The sequence below is a fragment of the Lutjanus erythropterus genome, chromosome 23 (genome assembly GCF_056507025.1).
Source record: "Lutjanus erythropterus isolate fLutEry1 chromosome 23, fLutEry1.hap2, whole genome shotgun sequence".
Lineage (NCBI taxonomy): Eukaryota > Metazoa > Chordata > Actinopteri > Lutjaniformes > Lutjanidae > Lutjanus > Lutjanus erythropterus.
Window position 1 is genome coordinate 25,262,849 of NC_139339.1, and position 19,072 is coordinate 25,281,920.

General features: G+C 40.6%; 1 protein-coding gene across 1 annotated transcript; it reads left to right on the forward strand.

The window, feature by feature from the left end:
* Nucleotides 1–733: 733 nt before the first annotated feature.
* Nucleotides 734–18,741, forward strand: aco1 (aconitase 1, soluble). The gene is made up of 20 exons (XM_084712290.1): nucleotides 734–866; nucleotides 957–1,125; nucleotides 3,149–3,286; nucleotides 3,446–3,515; nucleotides 3,604–3,787; nucleotides 4,399–4,538; nucleotides 4,640–4,811; nucleotides 5,668–5,768; nucleotides 5,998–6,114; nucleotides 7,086–7,245; nucleotides 7,379–7,514; nucleotides 10,293–10,377; nucleotides 10,641–10,797; nucleotides 14,046–14,170; nucleotides 14,259–14,363; nucleotides 14,712–14,854; nucleotides 15,170–15,317; nucleotides 15,468–15,590; nucleotides 16,510–16,695; nucleotides 16,878–18,741. The coding sequence occupies exons 1-20, from the start codon at nucleotides 758–760 to the stop codon at nucleotides 16,992–16,994; spliced, it is 2,685 nt and encodes an 894-aa protein (XP_084568416.1). The 5' UTR covers nucleotides 734–757; the 3' UTR covers nucleotides 16,995–18,741.
* The last annotated feature ends 331 nt before the right edge of the window (nucleotides 18,742–19,072 follow it).

The following is a 19,072-nucleotide window of genomic DNA, read 5'->3' on the forward strand; positions in this document are numbered from 1 at the left end:
CTACCGCCCAACTACTGCAAATTGTAGTTAATAAATAGTAGTTGAAGTACATGCAGTTAAATACACTCCAACCCTGTTCGCATTGTCACATTGGACACGCGTGTCTTCACAGTAAACCAGTGGCGCTGGCTGCAGTAGGTGTGTTACATCACACTGTATGTCATCAGTATGAGTATCAGTATCATAACTTGACTTTGCCCTTTATAGAAGAGCTTCAGCCTGCACTTTAACTTCCTGCCAGGTATGTGGACATTCAGGACGTGAATGCTCCGTCAAGTGCTTCTCTTATCAGTTCACCTTTCACACACATCACACCTCCTCTCAAGGAAATGAACTGCGGCACATCAGGACTTGTCCGAACTCTTCCTCCATTTGTGTTAGTTTTCACAGCTTGTCGAACGGTTAGCTGCACATTTGTCTGGTTCATGTTTGATCAGATTTTTAATGAGTCTTAGTTATGTAAGATTTGTAAAACATGGGCCAAGAGTTCACTGACCCTCAGCCGTTCCAACGCACGTGGACTGCAAACCTAAAGGCTAATCCATTTCACACTGAATGTGGAAAGACCTCTGACTGTAGACCAGGTCTCAGAATTAACCCTCTTTTCGCTCAGTTAAGAGATCCCTATTTGATTATTTGCTCTAAACTAAAGATAATTTAATTTCCCTGTTCTTCTGTTATTCATTATATTGTGTTAAAATCAGGCTTATATTGCTTATGTTCCTTTTGTTAGATTTGGACCGATACATAGAGGAGGATGTCTGCTGCTGTGAAGAATCCTTTTCAACATATAGTTGAGCCTCTGGACCCCAATGACTCAAAGCAGCAGTTTTACAATCTTACCAAACTCGGAGATCCCAGATATGGTAACAGTACTTCTTTTTTTTTTACTGAATTCACATGTGAAACCTGCTGTCGGTGTAATTTTATTAATATGTACTCTGTCTTTTGCTCAGACCGTCTGCCGTTCTCCATTCGTGTCCTGCTGGAGTCTGCGGTCAGGAGCTGTGATGAGTTCCTGGTGAAGCGCTCAGATGTGGAGAGCATCCTGAACTGGAAGCACACCCAGACTCAGACTGTGGAGGTCCCATTCAGACCAGCACGCGTCATCCTGCAGGACTTCACGTACGTTGAGGCTTTTCATGTGCATTAGAGTGTCAGTGAGTTTCCCCACTCCGTGTTAGCAATGGATGAAACTCTTTACAATGTGCTGCTGTGTGGAACAGCGTTTTCTTTGTAACCCCACAACTTTATTCTCTGAGGGGACTGAGGGAGATTCAACACATAAACGTCACAGTCACAGAGTACTACTCATTCTGTGAAAACAGTTGGATAATGTCGCCTTGTGTCTTCTCTGCAGGAGCTTTGGCAATTCTGAGAAAATAACCACGATGGTGCCATAGTGATATCATTCAGATAAATCGGTGATAGAGAGAGAGGGGGCAGGCTTGGGGAGTAACAGACTATATGTAACATTATTCCATCATTTGGATACAAAAAAGGTCGCTTTTCTGTTACAGTCAGATTACAGATACATTTAGTCAAAATGAGAATTATTAGCAGGATTACAGTTTCAACATGGATTTAAAAATAAAGTTCAACAAGTCTTACAACACCACTCTGGCTTCACGTGAAATTAGCTAATCTTAAAGTTACCATCTCTAGTCATGACCTCTAGTGAAAAAAATGAAATTTCAACATTATTTTTAATCAGAAAAGGGAACAACATCAAATTACAGTGCAAGTTCTGTCTTCCGGCCATGAAAATTCATCATTGTTTAAGAAATCTTGATCTAAAAATACTATTTAATAATACTACTTTTGAAGACAGATTACATTAGGTCTGGTTATTTTTGGTTGCACATCATGCAAGCGAACTAAACCTCTTTTCATGTCATATCTACTTCCTGTTGTCATCTCCTGTGTGGGCTGCGTCTCCCTATATCTGACATTGATTGGTTTGTAGACAGGCGTATGTCTGACATCTGTGTCTTCACAGTTGGGCAGGTAGCCTGACTTCAGTGGTCGTTTATGTAGAGATGAATGAACAGATACACATCGTTGCCACCATAATATTATTGTGTCACTCCTACCAGCAGTACCAAAGTGAAACAGCTGGAAAATGTTGCATTTTTGTGATTTTTTTTTTTTCCAGTTGACTCTTTATAAAGTCATCAGACCAAATGCAAATTAAACATCTGATTTCCTCATGTCCCCATCAGCTCCTGCAGCTCATTTTATTTTGGTGTGTTCTTTTTCATTCTTCCAGCTCTGATGATATCCTGTCGTAATTTCCTGTAATTGGTCTTTTTGGTCTGGACTGTGGTCCAGAGGAGGTTTTACACCTGTAATTTTGGTACAAAACAAATTGAAAAGTAAGAAAATCCAGATCAAACGGGGTAGATGTGAAAATGCCCTAAAGGTAACGTTCCCTGGAGCCCAGAGCAGCGCGCTGGCCGGAGTACAGGAGTTAACTCCAGAGTTGTCGGACAATCTGTGTGCTTGTCCATTAGACACAAGAGGCGTCACATGGGTTTATTTTTGATGGCCTACTGTGTTATTGAGACTCGAACTGAATGTTTTTGTTTGTTTCCTTGGATCTCAAAGATCTTATTCTCTTCTTATTCTCAAAGATCTTATTAGTAGTTGCACCACTGGTTTTGTAAATAGCACTGACTGTATAATACACTGTGGTGGACTTCTAAGGGGCCATGTATTGAAAAAGACATGAGTCTGAGACATAACATTGTGAATTATATAGACTTTATGTCTGACTGGCAAACCAGCTCCTTGTCAGACTCATCATTTTGCAAACCATAATAATATGTCAAATAATAATTAAAATATGTCAAATACACTGTGTATTACCAATAGTAATAACGCATGCTTTTCTGTTTATCGTTCAGCGCAAAGAATTAAGAAAAGGGCTGCTGTCAGGACAAAAATCTTGTGCTCAGGTGTATGTAAATGATAGTTTAATTTATGGTTATTCAGATAAATGTGACAGTTAATTCTGATCTTGATTTAAGTCTTGATTTCCCAGCTTCTTTGTTCTTAGTTAAGTGATGATCAGTGAAGTCTAAATAATGATGGTGATGGTGAGGAGACTCACTCTGACATGTCGTGTTTAAACTAAACTATCTTGCAGTGGTGTCCCTGCTGTGGTGGACTTTGCTGCCATGCGGGATGCGGTGATGAAACTGGGCGGTGACCCAGAGAAGATTAATCCCGTTTGCCCCGCTGACCTCGTCATCGATCATTCCATTCAAGTGGACTTTAACAGGAAGTAAGACCACCTTCATCAAACTCTCTCCACCAGCAGTTCAGAGTTACTGTATTGTTATTCTCCATGTAGATATAATGTGGTCATCATCTCAGTTTGCTGATGCTCTGACTGTTCTGTGTAATACCATGAATCTCTTCACACTGGTTCTTTTTCCTTCAGGTCTGACAGCCTTCAGAAAAACCAAGACTTGGAGTTTGACCGCAACAGAGAGAGATTTCAGTTCTTAAAGGTATGAAATTCAAACAAAACCAGTGTGAAGTCTTCATTGACTATGAAGGGGTTTTTTAACCCTTAAATATGTTGTCTGCCCTTCCTAGTGGGGCTCTAAAGCCTTCAAGAACATGAGAATCATCCCTCCTGGTTCAGGCATCGTTCACCAGGTCAACCTGGAGTACTTGGCCAGAGTGGTGTTTACCTATGATGGGTACTTCTACCCCGACAGTCTGGTGGGAACCGACTCCCACACCACAATGATCGATGGACTGGGAGTCCTGGGCTGGGGTAAGACAATGCCGATTAATGCAAACCCCACTTTGGGGGGAAATTTTCCGTTTTAACACCAAAATAGGTCACCTACAGTAAGTGATTTCATGCACAGGGGCCTAAGTGCTGTTGGAGGAAGCTCAGCATTGTACTATTGCGGACAGGGTTAGCAGTGAAGTGTGTTTTAGACGCCTAAAAAAATCAATATTTTTAGTTTAAAAGATTGTTGACCCTGTCCACAGCAGTACATTGCTTAACTTCCTACACCAGTACTCCTGCTTCTTCTCCAAACTGGGGGTATGTTGCCCGTCATCTAATATATGTAATAGACTGATACAACTCTTGTACAACTCCATTTCAAATAATCAGAACTGTCCCTTTAAGTGCTTGGATTTGTCAGGGGTTTAACATGAACATTCCTGTCTCATTTTATTAACAGTTACTCATTTTACTTTTAGGAAAACATAATATCAGTCAGTGTATACTGATACAATAGTATGATTACATACAGTGTTGGAGTGTTGAAGTTCGTCCATATCAGCCACTAATAACAAGATAACATGATGATTACCATAAAAACCTGACTTTGATCACAAAGTTGTGAATGAGTTTTGTCGTCTAACCTTCAGGTGTAGGTGGAATTGAAGCCGAGGCTGTGATGCTGGGTCAGCCTATAAGTATGGTACTGCCTGAGGTGGTGGGATACAAGCTGAGTGGGACCCCCAACAAGCTGATTACCTCCACTGACATCGTTCTCACTGTTACTAAGGTAACCTCTTGATTGTGTTGGGGTGAGCTCTCTGACAGCATTTACAAGATCTTAGTTTGAGTATATAATGGGACGTTGTCCTCCTCCCCCTGTGCTCTTAGCACTTGCGTCAGGTGGGCGTTGTGGGAAAGTTTGTAGAGTTTTTCGGCCCCGGTGTTGCTCAGCTGTCCATCGCTGACCGAGCCACCATCGCCAACATGTGTCCAGAGTACGGAGCCACAGCAGCTTTCTTCCCTGTGGACGACGTCAGCATTCAGTACCTCGAGCAGACAGGTGAGTGCCACGCTGCTGCCTTACTGTCATGTCCCCAAGCTGCACATTGACTTTAAACTTCCTGAAAACCAGCTTGCACTTATGAACTTACAGGTGTACCAACATTCCACAAATAGGAAAACATGCCGGCATCAGTAAGAGGATTTGATAATGGTTCTCAGCTCTTACAGTCCTTGATTCCCATCCCTGACAGTTGTGGATTACAAAACAATCATGTCAAACTAGTGTGTATGCTGCTGGAAACTTACAACAAGGAGGAAGAGGAATCATATTAGTCATGGCTTCATTTCACAAAGAAAGATGAACCTGAATACTTTTTCCTTTTTACTTTTCGAGCCTCACCCTTTATGGAAGGTCTAGCAGGTTTTGTTGTGAAAGAGAGCTGGCTAGTTAGCCGCTAAAGACAATTAAAATAGACCTTTCAGAGCTACAGATTGGATTGATCACATTTTCTCTTTTGGGTTTTTTCCACCAAAAACGAACAAAATCAGTGTCATTTACTATCTATCTATACACTTAATGGCTGATTTAGGTAATGTAACTGTGCCACCGAAACACTTATTAATTTTAATGTGATTATATTGTCATCTGCTATATTGCACATTAATTTATACTGAATATATAGAATATATTTGATATATCACCCAGCCCTACATTGATGTTCAAATCTTCTCACTTCCCATCTTTATCCACAAATACAGTAAAAAACAGTCTGATAGATGCAGTACAGTGCTGCTACAGGGTTAATCTGCATTTTCAATAACTGACTTGAGATTTGGACTTTAAGGGATACTGAAGACCCATCTCTGATTTATGACGAGGAATTATTGCAGTTTCTCTGTTTGTTTGAATTCAGGGCGAGAGGCAGAAAAGCTGGCTTACATCACAAAGTACCTGAAAGCAGTGTCCATGTTCAGAGACTACAACAATGTTTCCCAGGATCCAGATTTCACTCAGGTCAGTCTCTGCAGCAGTTAGAAAGTTTATCAGTTTTTGTTGTTCAATACATGAATGAAAAACAGTGCAACTAGATGGCACACATGTTCATTATTACAGTAAAATAACAGACCAGGGTGTCAAGATTTCCCTTTCATTCTTTTAACAGAAAATTGTTACATATAAATTAATAATTGTGATGTCAAGTGAACCACTTCTCCTTGTACATCCTGGTCTTTCTCTGTCTCAGGTTGTAGAGCTGGATCTGAGTACAGTGGTTCCGTGCTGCAGTGGTCCTAAAAGACCTCAGGACAGAATTCCCGTGTCCGACATGAAGGAAGACTTTGAAACCTGCCTGGGAGCAAAGGTAGGTACCAGCCCAAACATTTAGGTTACGTTTTTGTGACGACCAAAATGTTTCTGTAGCAGAAAATATAGAATCTGTTCAGATTCATAATTTTGCTTATGTATTACACCGGAGGAGGTGATGAGATGAGTTGAATGTGTTTGTGAGACAGGCCTACTGTCCAGTCTGTCCACAGCTAACCTCTCATGCTAGTGAACTCATCAGCTTGATATTTTTTGTGCACATTTATGACTGGATGCTCAAAGACCTCTCGTGGTTGTAGTGATTCACAGTTGTTGAAAAAACATTGCCAGCCTGTTTATCTCCGGCTCTGTTTTATACCAGCTGCTGACTCCTCACGCCTTTGAACTGGCTGGTAGGGGTCGCAGTCATCAGCAACTGCCAGGCTAAAAACAAGGCCTGCCTAGTCTGTTGCAAACCACATTTTGGCCTTTGTTGTAGCTCAACTAACTAACCAACCTAACACTTGGTTACAGTACCATTACTCTATTTAATTAATCTAGCTGAAAACTAAGATTATATTACATGCTTATACAAATAACCATTGCTTATATCTGACAGTTGTAGTTACATTGCAGTAGGTGCTTCACCATCTATTGTCTGGTAGAGATCTGCACTTTACTGAGTGATTTAAATAAAAATATTGTTAATTTTAGCCTTTTTTTTAATTAATATGAGTGCTTTCTGGTTGGTCAGCTTTTAATATTTGTCATCAAACTATTCAGACTTCTCTTTTTCTTTGTTGTGTATTTTGTGAGGGCTTTTTGTACAAAATCATGTTTTTTGTCATCATAAAAAGTACTTTTTTTTTAAATGGTACCAAAATAATACTTTTTATTGTTTTATTATCAAGACTATTCAAACAATACCCTGTCCCTCAAGCTTTAACTTGTGTGCGTGACTCAGTTTGTTGTTCCTTTCAGGGTGTTGGTTGACTCCACTGATTTCACTTTGTTTGGTGACATTTTCAGCAAGGTTTCAAGGGTTTCCAGGTGCCTCCTGAGCGCCACAACACCACGGTACCTTTCCAGTTTAATGGAAAAGAGTACGAGTTAAGCCACGGCTCAGTGGTCATCGCTGCTATCACCAGCTGCACCAACACCAGCAACCCGTCTGTCATGCTCGGAGCAGGTGGGTGGACACTACTTCTCCTCGTGGAATTTCTGGAATATTGTGGGATTTTAAGATGTGTATCCTGGTCAGGGTGGAGACTGATTGGACTTTTACGTGACACAGTTATTAAAGCTAAACGCTCTTCTTCCAGGACTCCTTGCTAAAAAGGCAATCGAGTGTGGTTTGAGCGTGAAGCCGTACATAAAGACCAGCCTGTCACCTGGAAGTGGAGTGGTCACCTACTACCTAAAGGAGAGCAAGGTTATGGACTACCTCTCTCAGCTGGGGTAAGCTGCTCTGATTCCTCCGTCAGTCAGCAGGATGACAAACACATCATTTTTTTATGTTGAAAGTAGTTTGACACACACAACATCTTAACTGAAGGTCCACTAACCAGCTTTTTCCCCTCACCTTTAAGCACAAGTCTCCCCAGCAGATTGTTTCCTCTATTGTCATCGTACACACTTTATACAACCACTTTTTATTTAATGCGACAGAAGGTCAATACTCCATTTGCCAAGCAAAACTAAGATGCAGTTGAAAGGCTGTAAGTCGACACTGAGTTGAGAATTTTTCTCTTTGTCATAGTACAATAAGCTCTGCTGACATTAGCTTATTGAATATACCGTATATGTAGTAAAAATGTTCTTTTCAGTTCACTTCTATCACTGTAAGTGGTTTTATGTCACTATATAAATATATATCATGTTAGTAGTATCATGTAGTTGCAGACTTGTTTATTGAGAAATCAACTAGATGTCAATGTCTTTTAAGTCTAAGCCAGTAAATTAAATACCCGACACATGAAGGTACGTCATCACGATTATGTAAAAATCCTGTATTTCCACAAAAGCATTCCTGCACATTGATTTGTAACTTGACCTGCAGTGTCCAAACACACGCCGAGATAGTAAAGAGAAGACTCACTTTGAAGAAAGTGTCCTGGAAATGGTTCATTGTTTTGGGGCGACACCTGCTGGCCTCTCTGTGGTTTTGCATTTGTAAGCAAGAATGAAATCAAAGACCATGATGAAACAGAAAGTTGTAGTTGAAATGGTCTCACTGCTGTCATTATTAACCATTTAATCAGTAAAGGTCACCAATATAAAACTTATTACACACTTTACAGTTTGCTTTTGACCCTAAACTCAGTGTTAAATACTCACTTGATATAAGGGAAGTACTCAAGGGTCATGTCTTTGGAAAGCTAAGATTTTTGTGTTAAGACTGACGCAAACCATTTCAGGATACACAACAACAGTTACAATCAACACCATAAACAGACAGTTATCAAAGTCAGGCAACTCACCTAGAAAGACTCTTATTATACTCCACTGATCAGTAAAACTCCAGGTCCAGTCAGTCCAGTAAAATATTTAGTCCAAAACACACATTGATAAATACTGATAAATAATGCATCATTACAAATAAGCTGCTCTTTAACTAACTTGTGTTAGCATGTAAATATTAGTGATGTCTTGGGATCTAAATGGTGGTTGCACTCTCTTGATTAACACCTCACCTGACCCAATAGGAGCTTCCATGTCCTATCCTGTACACAGCCAATAGTCAACGCAAGTCCAAGTTAAAATGAAGGACCGTCTCTCTTCTCTCATGTAAGGACAGGAACAGATTATGCTGATGATTGGTGCTTTGTGCAGCAAATGAAATCCCAAAAATGGCCTTTTCTTAAACAAGCAAAACAAAATGCCTCGACATACCCTCAGAAAAAACGTGTAATACTTTTATTACTTAATGTCAGTTGCTCTACAGTGATCCTGACTGTCAGGGGAAAGACCCAGACCCAGACCAAAACCACGCATGTACTCCAGATATTTCTAGAACTGCTTTAAGTTTACTTTGGGTCTGCCTGTTGTAGGCTAATGTTGCAGGAATGGTGAGACTGGCAGATTGGCAGATATTCAAACGTAGACAGTACAACACCTCTTTGATACAAGTGTGACATATCCAGGCCTCGCTCATGATGCTCATGTGACTTTTGGCGGTTTGAAAATTGATACATCTTGCTGCAGTCCTTCTACTTTCAAAGGTCCCTACTGTGTTAGTCTAATTTTCACCATGTTAGATCAAAATGTCTGCAGGGTAGATAAATCTCTAGAGTCACTGTATATATCATCATATTGCCCAAATGTAGTACACAAAGAAAAGTATTTTTTTTACTTTTTACCTTGAAGTTTTCGCAAGTCAGTCTGTTGAACTAGTACTAAATGATGCATAAGTAACAAGAAATTACAGTACAGTATGGCTGCAACTAAAGATTATTTCCATTTTCAATTAATTTGTCAATCATCTTCTCAATAAATCGATTAATTAATCCTGTCACAATCTTGTCACTTGAAAGATGGATCCAAACATTTGTCAGTCATTTTCTCTATTTCTTGATTAGTTGATTGTTGTTCCAGAAAATGGTTAAAAATGTCAATAATTTTCCTAAAGTCTTCAGAAACCACAAAATAAAATATTCCCACCCAACGTCATTTTAACATTGTCTTTTGGGCTCATTCTAGTCGGTTCATTTGGCCTTTATTTAGCCTAAAGATAGACACTAAAAATGGGGACATGTTTAGTCCATCTGATGTAGTCCATATTTTGCCCCAAAGTTTGTTTGTACTTAGTCCTTCAACGCTGACTTTTCACTTTGAACTAAAAGTGGACGTAGATGGACGTCCTTGAATAGTTGTCTCCTCCAGCGGCATGAAAAAGACGTCTTTGTGCATTTCACTTTCAGCCAAAACTTTTTTCCACCAAATCTTGCTGGGTGGGTTCACATTTAAGAAGCTGGAATCAGAAAAGTTTGGCTTTTTTTTTTTTTTTTTAAATCTCTCAAACCAATTAATTGATTATCAAAATAGTTGGCAATTAATTTCATAATTGATTAAGAATTTACGATTTAATAAATTGTTGCAGCTCTTCAGTACAAAGATGTGTTTGACAGAGGCCACATACTCAGGGTTTTTGGTGCCCCTCATGCAACTAAAGTTAATCTGAAGCTCTTTGAAGATAATTTTAACCTTTGTAAACAATGATTTTGTCTTTCCCGTTAGCTTTGAGGTTGTTGGCTATGGTTGCATGACCTGTATAGGCAACAGTGGGCCGCTCCCAGAGCCGGTGGTGGAGGCCATAAACAAGGTACCAAGAGGCTGCTGCCACATCCCTGCTGCTCATTTCACCTCCTTTTTTCTTCATTTCTCTTTTTTTTCCTTTTTCCCAGCATTCCTCACTCTTGCCTCATTACAACAGGAATATGTCTCTTTATTTTTCTTTGCTTGTACTTTTTCTTGGCCTGCAGTACTTCATTTCTCTCAGCAATGAACAGCAATACATTTCAAAATGTGAATACATAAAGTATTTTCTCTCACACTTCATCCACCTTGATTTGGATTGTGTTTCAGGGAGATCTGGTTGCTGCAGGTGTCCTATCAGGGAACAGAAACTTTGAAGGCAGGGTCCACCCCAACACCAGAGCAAACTACCTGGCTTCTCCACCACTCGTCATCGCCTATGCAATCGCCGGCACTGTGAGGATAGACTTCGAGATAGAGCCCATTGGTGAGTGGTTGTGTTTAGAGAGTAACTACACCCAGACGCCTGTCAAGTGAGGAAAATGAAAAGACATGTCTTTTGAGATTTTTGTGTAACAGCTGTACTAAGACACGTCATCAGGAAATAGAAGTTATATGTTGAGTTTAAAATCAAACTAGTGAAGAATTTACCAATGACAAGATCATGATCTGCCCTTATTTTATGTGTTAAACTGAGCAGGATCAGATTTCGAGTGGTAGAATTGATATATAAAGAATGAGAACTGCTCCGAAAAAGTTGTATAAAGCCTTTACAGGATGGCTACAGGTCCTTAAATTCGCATTTACTAATAAAAAGCACTTTAAAGTATAAAATAGTCCTAAATTCTGTTTCTGAAGGTCTTGAATATATGTTTATTAAAGCTACTACCAGGAACGTTCATATTTTGTTGATTTTGGAAATCCCTGTGGATACAAGCGGCAGTGTTTCCCCTAATAACCACACTATATAACTTAAAAGATAAAAATCATCTAAATAAAAATTTCTTCCTTCTTCCTTTTAACTGGCTCATTCACTGCTCACTGTAATTTTGCCTGACAAAATGTAAACACAGGCTTGTTTCATTGCATTGTGGGTGATGGAGGGAAGAAGGAAGTGTGATGCAAATTGGTGAAATAAAAGCAGATTATATCTGATTCTGCTGCATTAATTTTGATCCTTTTTTCAACCGCCCCTTGTGAGTGACATGCAAAATCAATGAAGCATTCTGGTATTTTCTATTCATTAGCTATCAGCTTTGACTATTTTTTTTTTTCTGTTACTTTGCAAAAGATGTGTCTCTGAACAGTTGCTAGGAGACCTCTAAGCCAACTTAATGTAGCCAGCCTTCACTGAGGCCATCAGAAATAAACAAGCACATGTCCGGATTTGCAAACCTGCACCCACAAATCGTAGCATCAGAATCAGAAAGTTACCCGCAATTAACTCCAACTCAAATGGTGACAAGCCCCAACCTGTTAATGCAAGTCCTGCAACCTGATCTGTGATTAAACACACATACTGTCACTCGCTTGTGTTCTTGGTAAAGAATCTGACAATTGGCGCAGCACGTGTTCTCCTTAAGCTGTCAATATCCGTTTTCACATGTGCACTCCAAACTATGTCCTGAGAATCAAGACTGGACATCGTCTGAATGTGCCCTTTCACACATGCAGCACGCATTAGCAATCCACATCAAATGTGTTTTCACACGTTGGAAATACCCCGTCTGGTTTAGGTGAGGGGTTGCAACTGCAGAGCGAGGAGGAGGAGGACTCTTTTTTTCTCTCAAAATTAATTAATCAATGAATTATATTAATATATTTTTTACCTGCTACACAACTTTTGCAGGTTACACACAGGTACCCTACAAAACATTAGTCTCCTGTTGTCAGTAAACAACATAGGAGAGTTTCTTTAGACGTGTAGGGCTAATTAACACCAACAGTTTGACTACCAAAGCACAGCCAGCCTGACGCTCAGAGGCCATCAGTAGCTGCTTGTGGCTGCTCACAGGCATGCACGTCACTGCGCATGCTAGTTACACCAAGCGGTTATGGTCTGTCAGTGTTCCCACAAGCCTCACATCCTTCACCACACACTACAGTGACCAAGCAGAAACTGAGGGTGTATTTACTCTTTAAACAATACAGGCTTCTGAAGGCCAATATTTGTGGTGATACTCAGTTTGGTAACAAACCAATCTGGGATATTTTTGTCACTTTGGTTACAAACAGAGTTGGATACATTAAGGTTGAACCCAGTCATCTGGGCGTGCTTACAGATGTAAAAATCTAAATGTCACTTTGTTGTCATGCTGGTGGATTGGCTTTAGTGTGATTTGGATTAAAAAATGACATTTGCAGAGAGAACCAATGAATTAACAAACTTGACATTCAAAAAGATAGCCTCCAGGGTTCGCCCATGAATAAAAGACTGACTCACATGGTTGCGGTGCAGTCAGTCAGTTCAGGCACATACTGCAGGACTCCATTTTTTTCTCACTTGGGTGGGTTTTGTTGGACGGCAGTTTCTTATCTTGAGGCCCAGCTCTTCTCCACCTTCCTCCACTACTAATACTCTCCTTGGCTGCAGACTTGTCGCTTTGTGCCAGAAGGGCCCGTTTGACCCTGTGCCAAGACCCCTTCGTCCTTGTTGCACCTTCCCAGCAATGTCAGCATGCTTTAGTAAAGCTGCCCCCCCGCTGAACAGTCTCAGCTGGACACCGCTTCCTTCCTGCTGCCGCTGCAATAGTTGGTGCAGTTGCCTGGATAACCTTGTCCCAGGATTCCCAAAGAGTCATTTCAGGTCTCGCCTTAGCGCTCAAATTCTTCCGTCAGCCCATCGGGCAGCAGTTCCAGGGCTCCTTTGTTATACAAGAAGTTGCTGCTTAGAGATCTTGGCAGTCTTGGCCACTTTTTAATGAGGGAACCGACCGCCCTCTCCAGTTTTTCAACTTGAGTGACGGGGACCACATATACACTCAGTCTCCACAACAACAGACACCAGAGTTTGAGGTTTCCTGTCAACAAGATTTTGACAATGGTCTTAAAGGGTAACTCGGTATTTTTCAACCTCATGTTTTGTGTGTAAGTGACAAAGAATGTTTGAATTTGGTCCAGTATTGGCTGAGATCGCTGTAGAAGTCAGATGGCAAAATGAGCTGCAGTGTCATTTTTCTGGGCAATCTGTCCTCGGAAAGTCCCTGTTTTTTGCCACTGACAGGCTTGAATTGTTAACCAGAAACATTCAATGATTTATTGCTCTCGCCAAACCCACCAGACTCCATTTACAGAAACAGTCATTTTATTATCATAAAACACACTTCATTCAAATTTGACAGAAGCAAAATAAATAAAACTCACCAAAAACGTCTTGGTTTGTCTTTCCACTGTTCCAGTGACCACCAGCTCTGGTTCTACATACAAGCAGAATATTTTCCTGCCTCCATTCACGCCAAAATTTGTGTTGACATTTAGTGTTTTTTATAGTCCGCCTTTTGTTTTTCTGGTTCTTCTGTAACAGTCGTGTTAGCAGTTAGAGTTGGCTCAGTAAACCCCGACCCCAACATATTAGTAGCTAGCATGTGACGACTGTTTGCTGTTTTTTCGTAGAATGAGTTTTTGTTTTAATATTCGTCAGCTTCAAACCCAAAACAATTTTTGAGCATGAGGCTTGAAACAAAGGTAGGTTTTACATTTTTAATTTAGCCTTCTTGTCCTGTGTTTCCTTTGTAGCCGTTAACTCAGAAGGCCAAGAGATTTTCCTGAGGGATATCTGGCCCACGCGGGAGGAGATCCAAGCTGTGGAGAGAACGTTCGTCATCCCATCAATGTTCAAAGAAGTCTATCAGAAGATCGAGGTAGCGTGACATTCAGTCGGTTGGTGAGAAACTTAGTTGGCAAACATTCCAGTAGATGTGTGAGTGACAGTTGTTTGTGTTGTTGCAGAAAGTGAATGAACGCTGGAACTCTCTGGTTGCTCCCTCTGACAAACTGTACACCTGGGACCCCAAATCAACCTACATCAAGTCACCACCGTTCTTCGATGGTTTGGTAAACATACAAATCAATGTTCACAAACTTATCCAGTTACTGCAAGTACTGCCACTGCTAGCACATGGAAGTATAAGGCTGCTGTTATTAAAATCAAATCATTTACTCTATGGAAAGTGTATTTTTACATTACTGTCCTCATGCTGAGTGACAGCATAACATTTTTTATTATAATAAATTACAGTTTTAATTTCCGTGTTTGGAAATGTGGAACCACCATCAAAATGGAAATGTGAATAAATGGACGTTTTTCAATTTTTTTGTTTTAAATTAAGCAGACTACCACCGTTTATTCTTCCTGTTTATTCTTACTTATCTTGTCTGTTCCATCATGTTGTCTTTGTTCAGACCATGAAGCTGCAGCCACCCAAGTCCATACTTGACGCCTACGTGCTGCTGAATTTGGGAGACTCTGTCACCACAGACCACATTTCTCCTGCAGGGAACATCGCCAGGAACAGCGCCGCTGCACGCTACCTGACCGACAGAGGGTGAGTGAGCGCAACAGTTTCATCTGAAGCAAGGCAACAATCATGTTTGCAACTATGAAACAAAAATGTTGACATTATCCTTTATCTGCTGCCTGACATCACTGTTGTGTTAACAAACACATGAATTAATCTCATTCATCATTTATTTTTTTTTTATTTCTTTATGACAGTAAACTGACCAACATTTATCACCATTTTCAACAACTAATCAATAACTTGAGAAAATAATCAACAGATTAATGAAGATAAATGTTTGTTGTTGTCCTTCTGGAATCTATGAAAGGCTTTCTGCTTCACACTCTTGTGTTTTGACAGTCTGACGCCTCGTGACTACAACTCGTACGGCTCACGGCGAGGGAACGACGCCGTCATGGCCAGAGGGACGTTCGCCAACATCCGCCTCTTCAACAAGTTCATCAACAAGCAGGCGCCACAGACGGTTCACCTGCCGACTGGAGACACGGTCAGCACACAGCTCCTCTCTGTCACTCTGTAACAAGCTGGCAGAGGAGGGACGCTTCTCTGTGATGCTCCTGTTTAGGCTTCAAGTGTCTCTCCTCATGTAGACTAAACATCCAGACTAACTCCTGTGCGTTTTTCTCTTTTTGTCCAGCTGGATGTGTTTGATGCTGCAGCGAGGTACCAGCAGTCAGGATTCCCTCTGCTGGTTCTGGCAGGGAAGGAGTACGGATCAGGCAGCTCCAGGGACTGGGCAGCAAAGGGTCCCTTCCTACTGGTGAGGACCATGTCTTAGCAAGAAAATACATCATCAGGTTTTGGACGATATTAAGCAACGCTCAGACTGATGAGATTTATTTTTTGACCACCAAAAAAAAAAACTCAAGGTCAACTTAATACCTTTAAAGCTTTGAAACAAATCACATTGTCCTTCACTGGTGGATGCAGTTTGTTCAGTTGATTGCATAACTTTATGATCCCATAAATGGAAACTGATTCACAACGTGGGCATAAAAAACAAGTCACAGACTCATAATACCACTCCAAGCATGCAAGAGTTGGTCTTATTTATTAGCAGTTCTCAAATAACAACAAATACTAAAGTTATTTGTCATATTTAATCTGTCTACAATGTCATTAAAATGTCAGAAAATAGTGAAAAATGTCCAAGGTGATGTCTTTAAATGTCACATTTTGTCAGTCTAAAACCCAAAGATTCAGTTTAATATGACGATAAACACAGAAAAGTAGGAAATCTCTGTATTTAAGAGGCTGAAAGCATCTTTTTCTGCCATTTTTGCACAAAAAAATACCCTGATGATTAATTCTTTTAGATAGTTCAGTTCAGTTAGTTGAATATGTTTGTGGAAGTGTACATTTAGTGTAAATAAATGTAAATGAAAAGGTGGAATAAAAATGAATCATCGTTTAATGATTAATCCAAACATTTTATATCACATATCCAGGTCACATGAATGGAGTTAATCATATCATTCAGAATCTGATAATGGATTTTATTATTTCATGGGGACAAAGGGGAAGTCAAAGGACCTTTGGAAAGTCAAAGTAAATATATTTGTCCTGGAAACAGCTGAGCTGTCATTGTGCGACTTAAAGTTGTGTGCGTCATGTAACAAATTGTTTTGCTGCAAAGGTTTTTAAAGGGTGAAGACGGAGCTTTGTGTTTGTGTTTGCAGGGTATCAAGGCGGTGATAGCAGAGAGCTATGAGCGGATCCACCGCAGTAACCTCGTGGGGATGGGAGTTATTCCCCTGGAGTATCTACCAGGAGACACAGCCGACAGCCTGGGACTAACCGGCCGAGAGCGCTACACCATCATCATCCCCGAGCAGCTCACACCCAGGATGATCGTCAACGTCAAGGTTGGTCTCGTAGAACAGGGACACTGGGCCTCATTCACAAACATTGCGTCAAACGTTTTATGCACGCATTGGGATTCATCAATACTTCTTACCTGAACTTGTTTGTACATTAGTAAATGAGTCCCTTTGTTCCACTGTTGATGTGGCGTGACTTTTGACTGTGTCGCCTTCTGCTCTCGCAGCTTGACACGGGAAAAACATTCCAGGTGAGGATGAGATTCGACACCGACGTGGAGCTGGCCTACTTCCACCACGGAGGCATCCTCAACTACATGATCCGCAAGATGTCTGAAAACTAACAACACCTGTCGTTTGTCTAACCCTCAGCTGTGGCCCGCTGGGCGTCACTGTAGTGAGCTCATGTAACGGTTAACAGAAGAACACCGTCCAAAAAGAATCCACTCATTGAGCCACTTACAGGCTGAAAACACAACTTATATCATTATATTTCTGAGAATGCTGCTACTTCTTTTAATTGCATATATAAGAGATGTAATATTTAGTTAAGGTATGCAAGATGATTTAAAGAGTTACACCTTCAGCTCAACCAGATAGTATTTTATTAAGCTCGGATGAACTCATTCTCGCCTGCTCTCTGCAGCATCATCACCCTGCAGAGCCGAAACCCAGCCAATACAGCTTCAGACCTGTTTTTTACACCCGCTGTTTTAGTCGCACACACGCTCTATACGCAACACTCATCCACCAGCTTTTAGAAATTGCTAAACTGCCAGAATTATGAAAATAATAGTCTTTTCTAGTCTTTATTAAATAAAAGAATATGCATATATGTGGGCCGTTGGAAGGCTGTGATGCAGGGTTTTCTTACGTTTTGTTAAAAGACATTTAATTGACCCTTTGCTAAGCCCCGCCCTCCTTAGTTACTGTTGCTACGCCAGTCAAGCCTTCTACTCTTGCACTGCACATATGAAGTGGACATTCATAATAGTGGCAGATTTAACACTGAAATTGGGAGGAATTGTTGAAACACAAGGCAGCTTCTCATTTCCAGCTGAGGACCGTGGATTTTTTTTAGCTAAAGTGATGATTCTATGAAGCGGATTTCATAAGTGTAGCACGCTTGAACTCATTGACTCACCTGAGAAATCTGTCTTTTTAATGTGTCCAACTGTGAAAGCGTCTGAAATGTGTTTAATAACGTTCACTGCTTACATTAGAGCAGACAAAGACAAAGTTGAATCCATTCCCCAAATGTGTTCTTGCGTTTTACACTTTTCAAAGACAACAAAAAAAAGATGCCGCTGCTCAAAAGCCTGCACATCGCTTCAACTTGTAGAGAAATGCAAAACTTGACAGGCGCGCGGTGCCCTAGTTACACTTACTAAGCTATGATTGGACAGTTGCTGTTTGCAGGAGGGGCTTAGTGGAGGGTCAGTTGACTGAATACAGGCCAAAGACACACTGCACACATGACTGATATTATTCATTGAAGGCAGCTAGCTAACATTAGCTTAACACAATAAGTTAACTTAATGGTTAACAACACTGTATCACCATTTTCATTTACACTTGCACATATGCACATCTCAAGTCTATATATAGGTATATTGGCTGTGTCTAGAACTGCTGGTGCTCTGCAGCTCTGCAGGGTGATGCATCTTGCTCTGTGTGTGTGTGTGTGTGTGTGTGTGGTTGTGTGGTTACAGGTTTCCTGAAGTCTTTACTTTGCAGACAGCAGTACTTTACTTTTGAGTGGTGCAGCTGAACAAAGGCAAAGGATCATTCCAGTTTATTACAGCTTGGGTCTTAGTTTTTAATTTAATTGCTGATATCTAGAGCTGGGTTTACCTTATAGTACCAACTGATATGCTTGTTAACCTGTTTACATGTGTGGTTACAGTTTACTTGAGTCATGGAAACAAGCCATTTTTTAAAAACTATTCCACTGATCAACAGGTGGCAGCAATTTGCCAACATCTGCAGCAGTGTGCCAACACACATGGGAAAGGTTGGCCCTCAGGGCCTAAACACATGATTTTTTTCCCCTAAACCTACTCAAGATAACATCTCTGCACAGCTGTGCCAATACACACACACACACACACACACACACACACACACACACACAGAGCAAAGAAGCAGCTACTGAACATGAATCGCCCGTTCCTGAGAACTGGGACAAATCATTTCCTGCCAAATAAAAAAAACAAAAAAGTTGTCTTAGACAAGAATTCACAATTTCAAACAATTAAAAATGTGTTAATCTTAACATGTCAACTCTGTAGCACTTCTGAATCAAAACTAAACTGTTAGCTTTAAGAGAACTCTGAGACACTTTAAAAAATAAAATAGCTGGTCATTACGACTGTGCTGTGAAATGAAAAAGACATAAACTCTTTAACAGCCAAGAGTTTGA

Coding starts and splice junctions, on each gene's coding strand:
- aco1 (XM_084712290.1), top strand. CDS start 758: ATGTCTGCTGCTGTGAAGAATCCTTTTCAACATATAGTTGAGCCTCTG. Junction 1,126..3,148: donor GTCATCCTGCAGGACTTCAC/GTACGTTGAGGC, acceptor ACTATCTTGCAG/TGGTGTCCCTGCTGTGGTGG. Junction 10,378..10,640: donor TGGTGGAGGCCATAAACAAG/GTACCAAGAGGC, acceptor ATTGTGTTTCAG/GGAGATCTGGTTGCTGCAGG.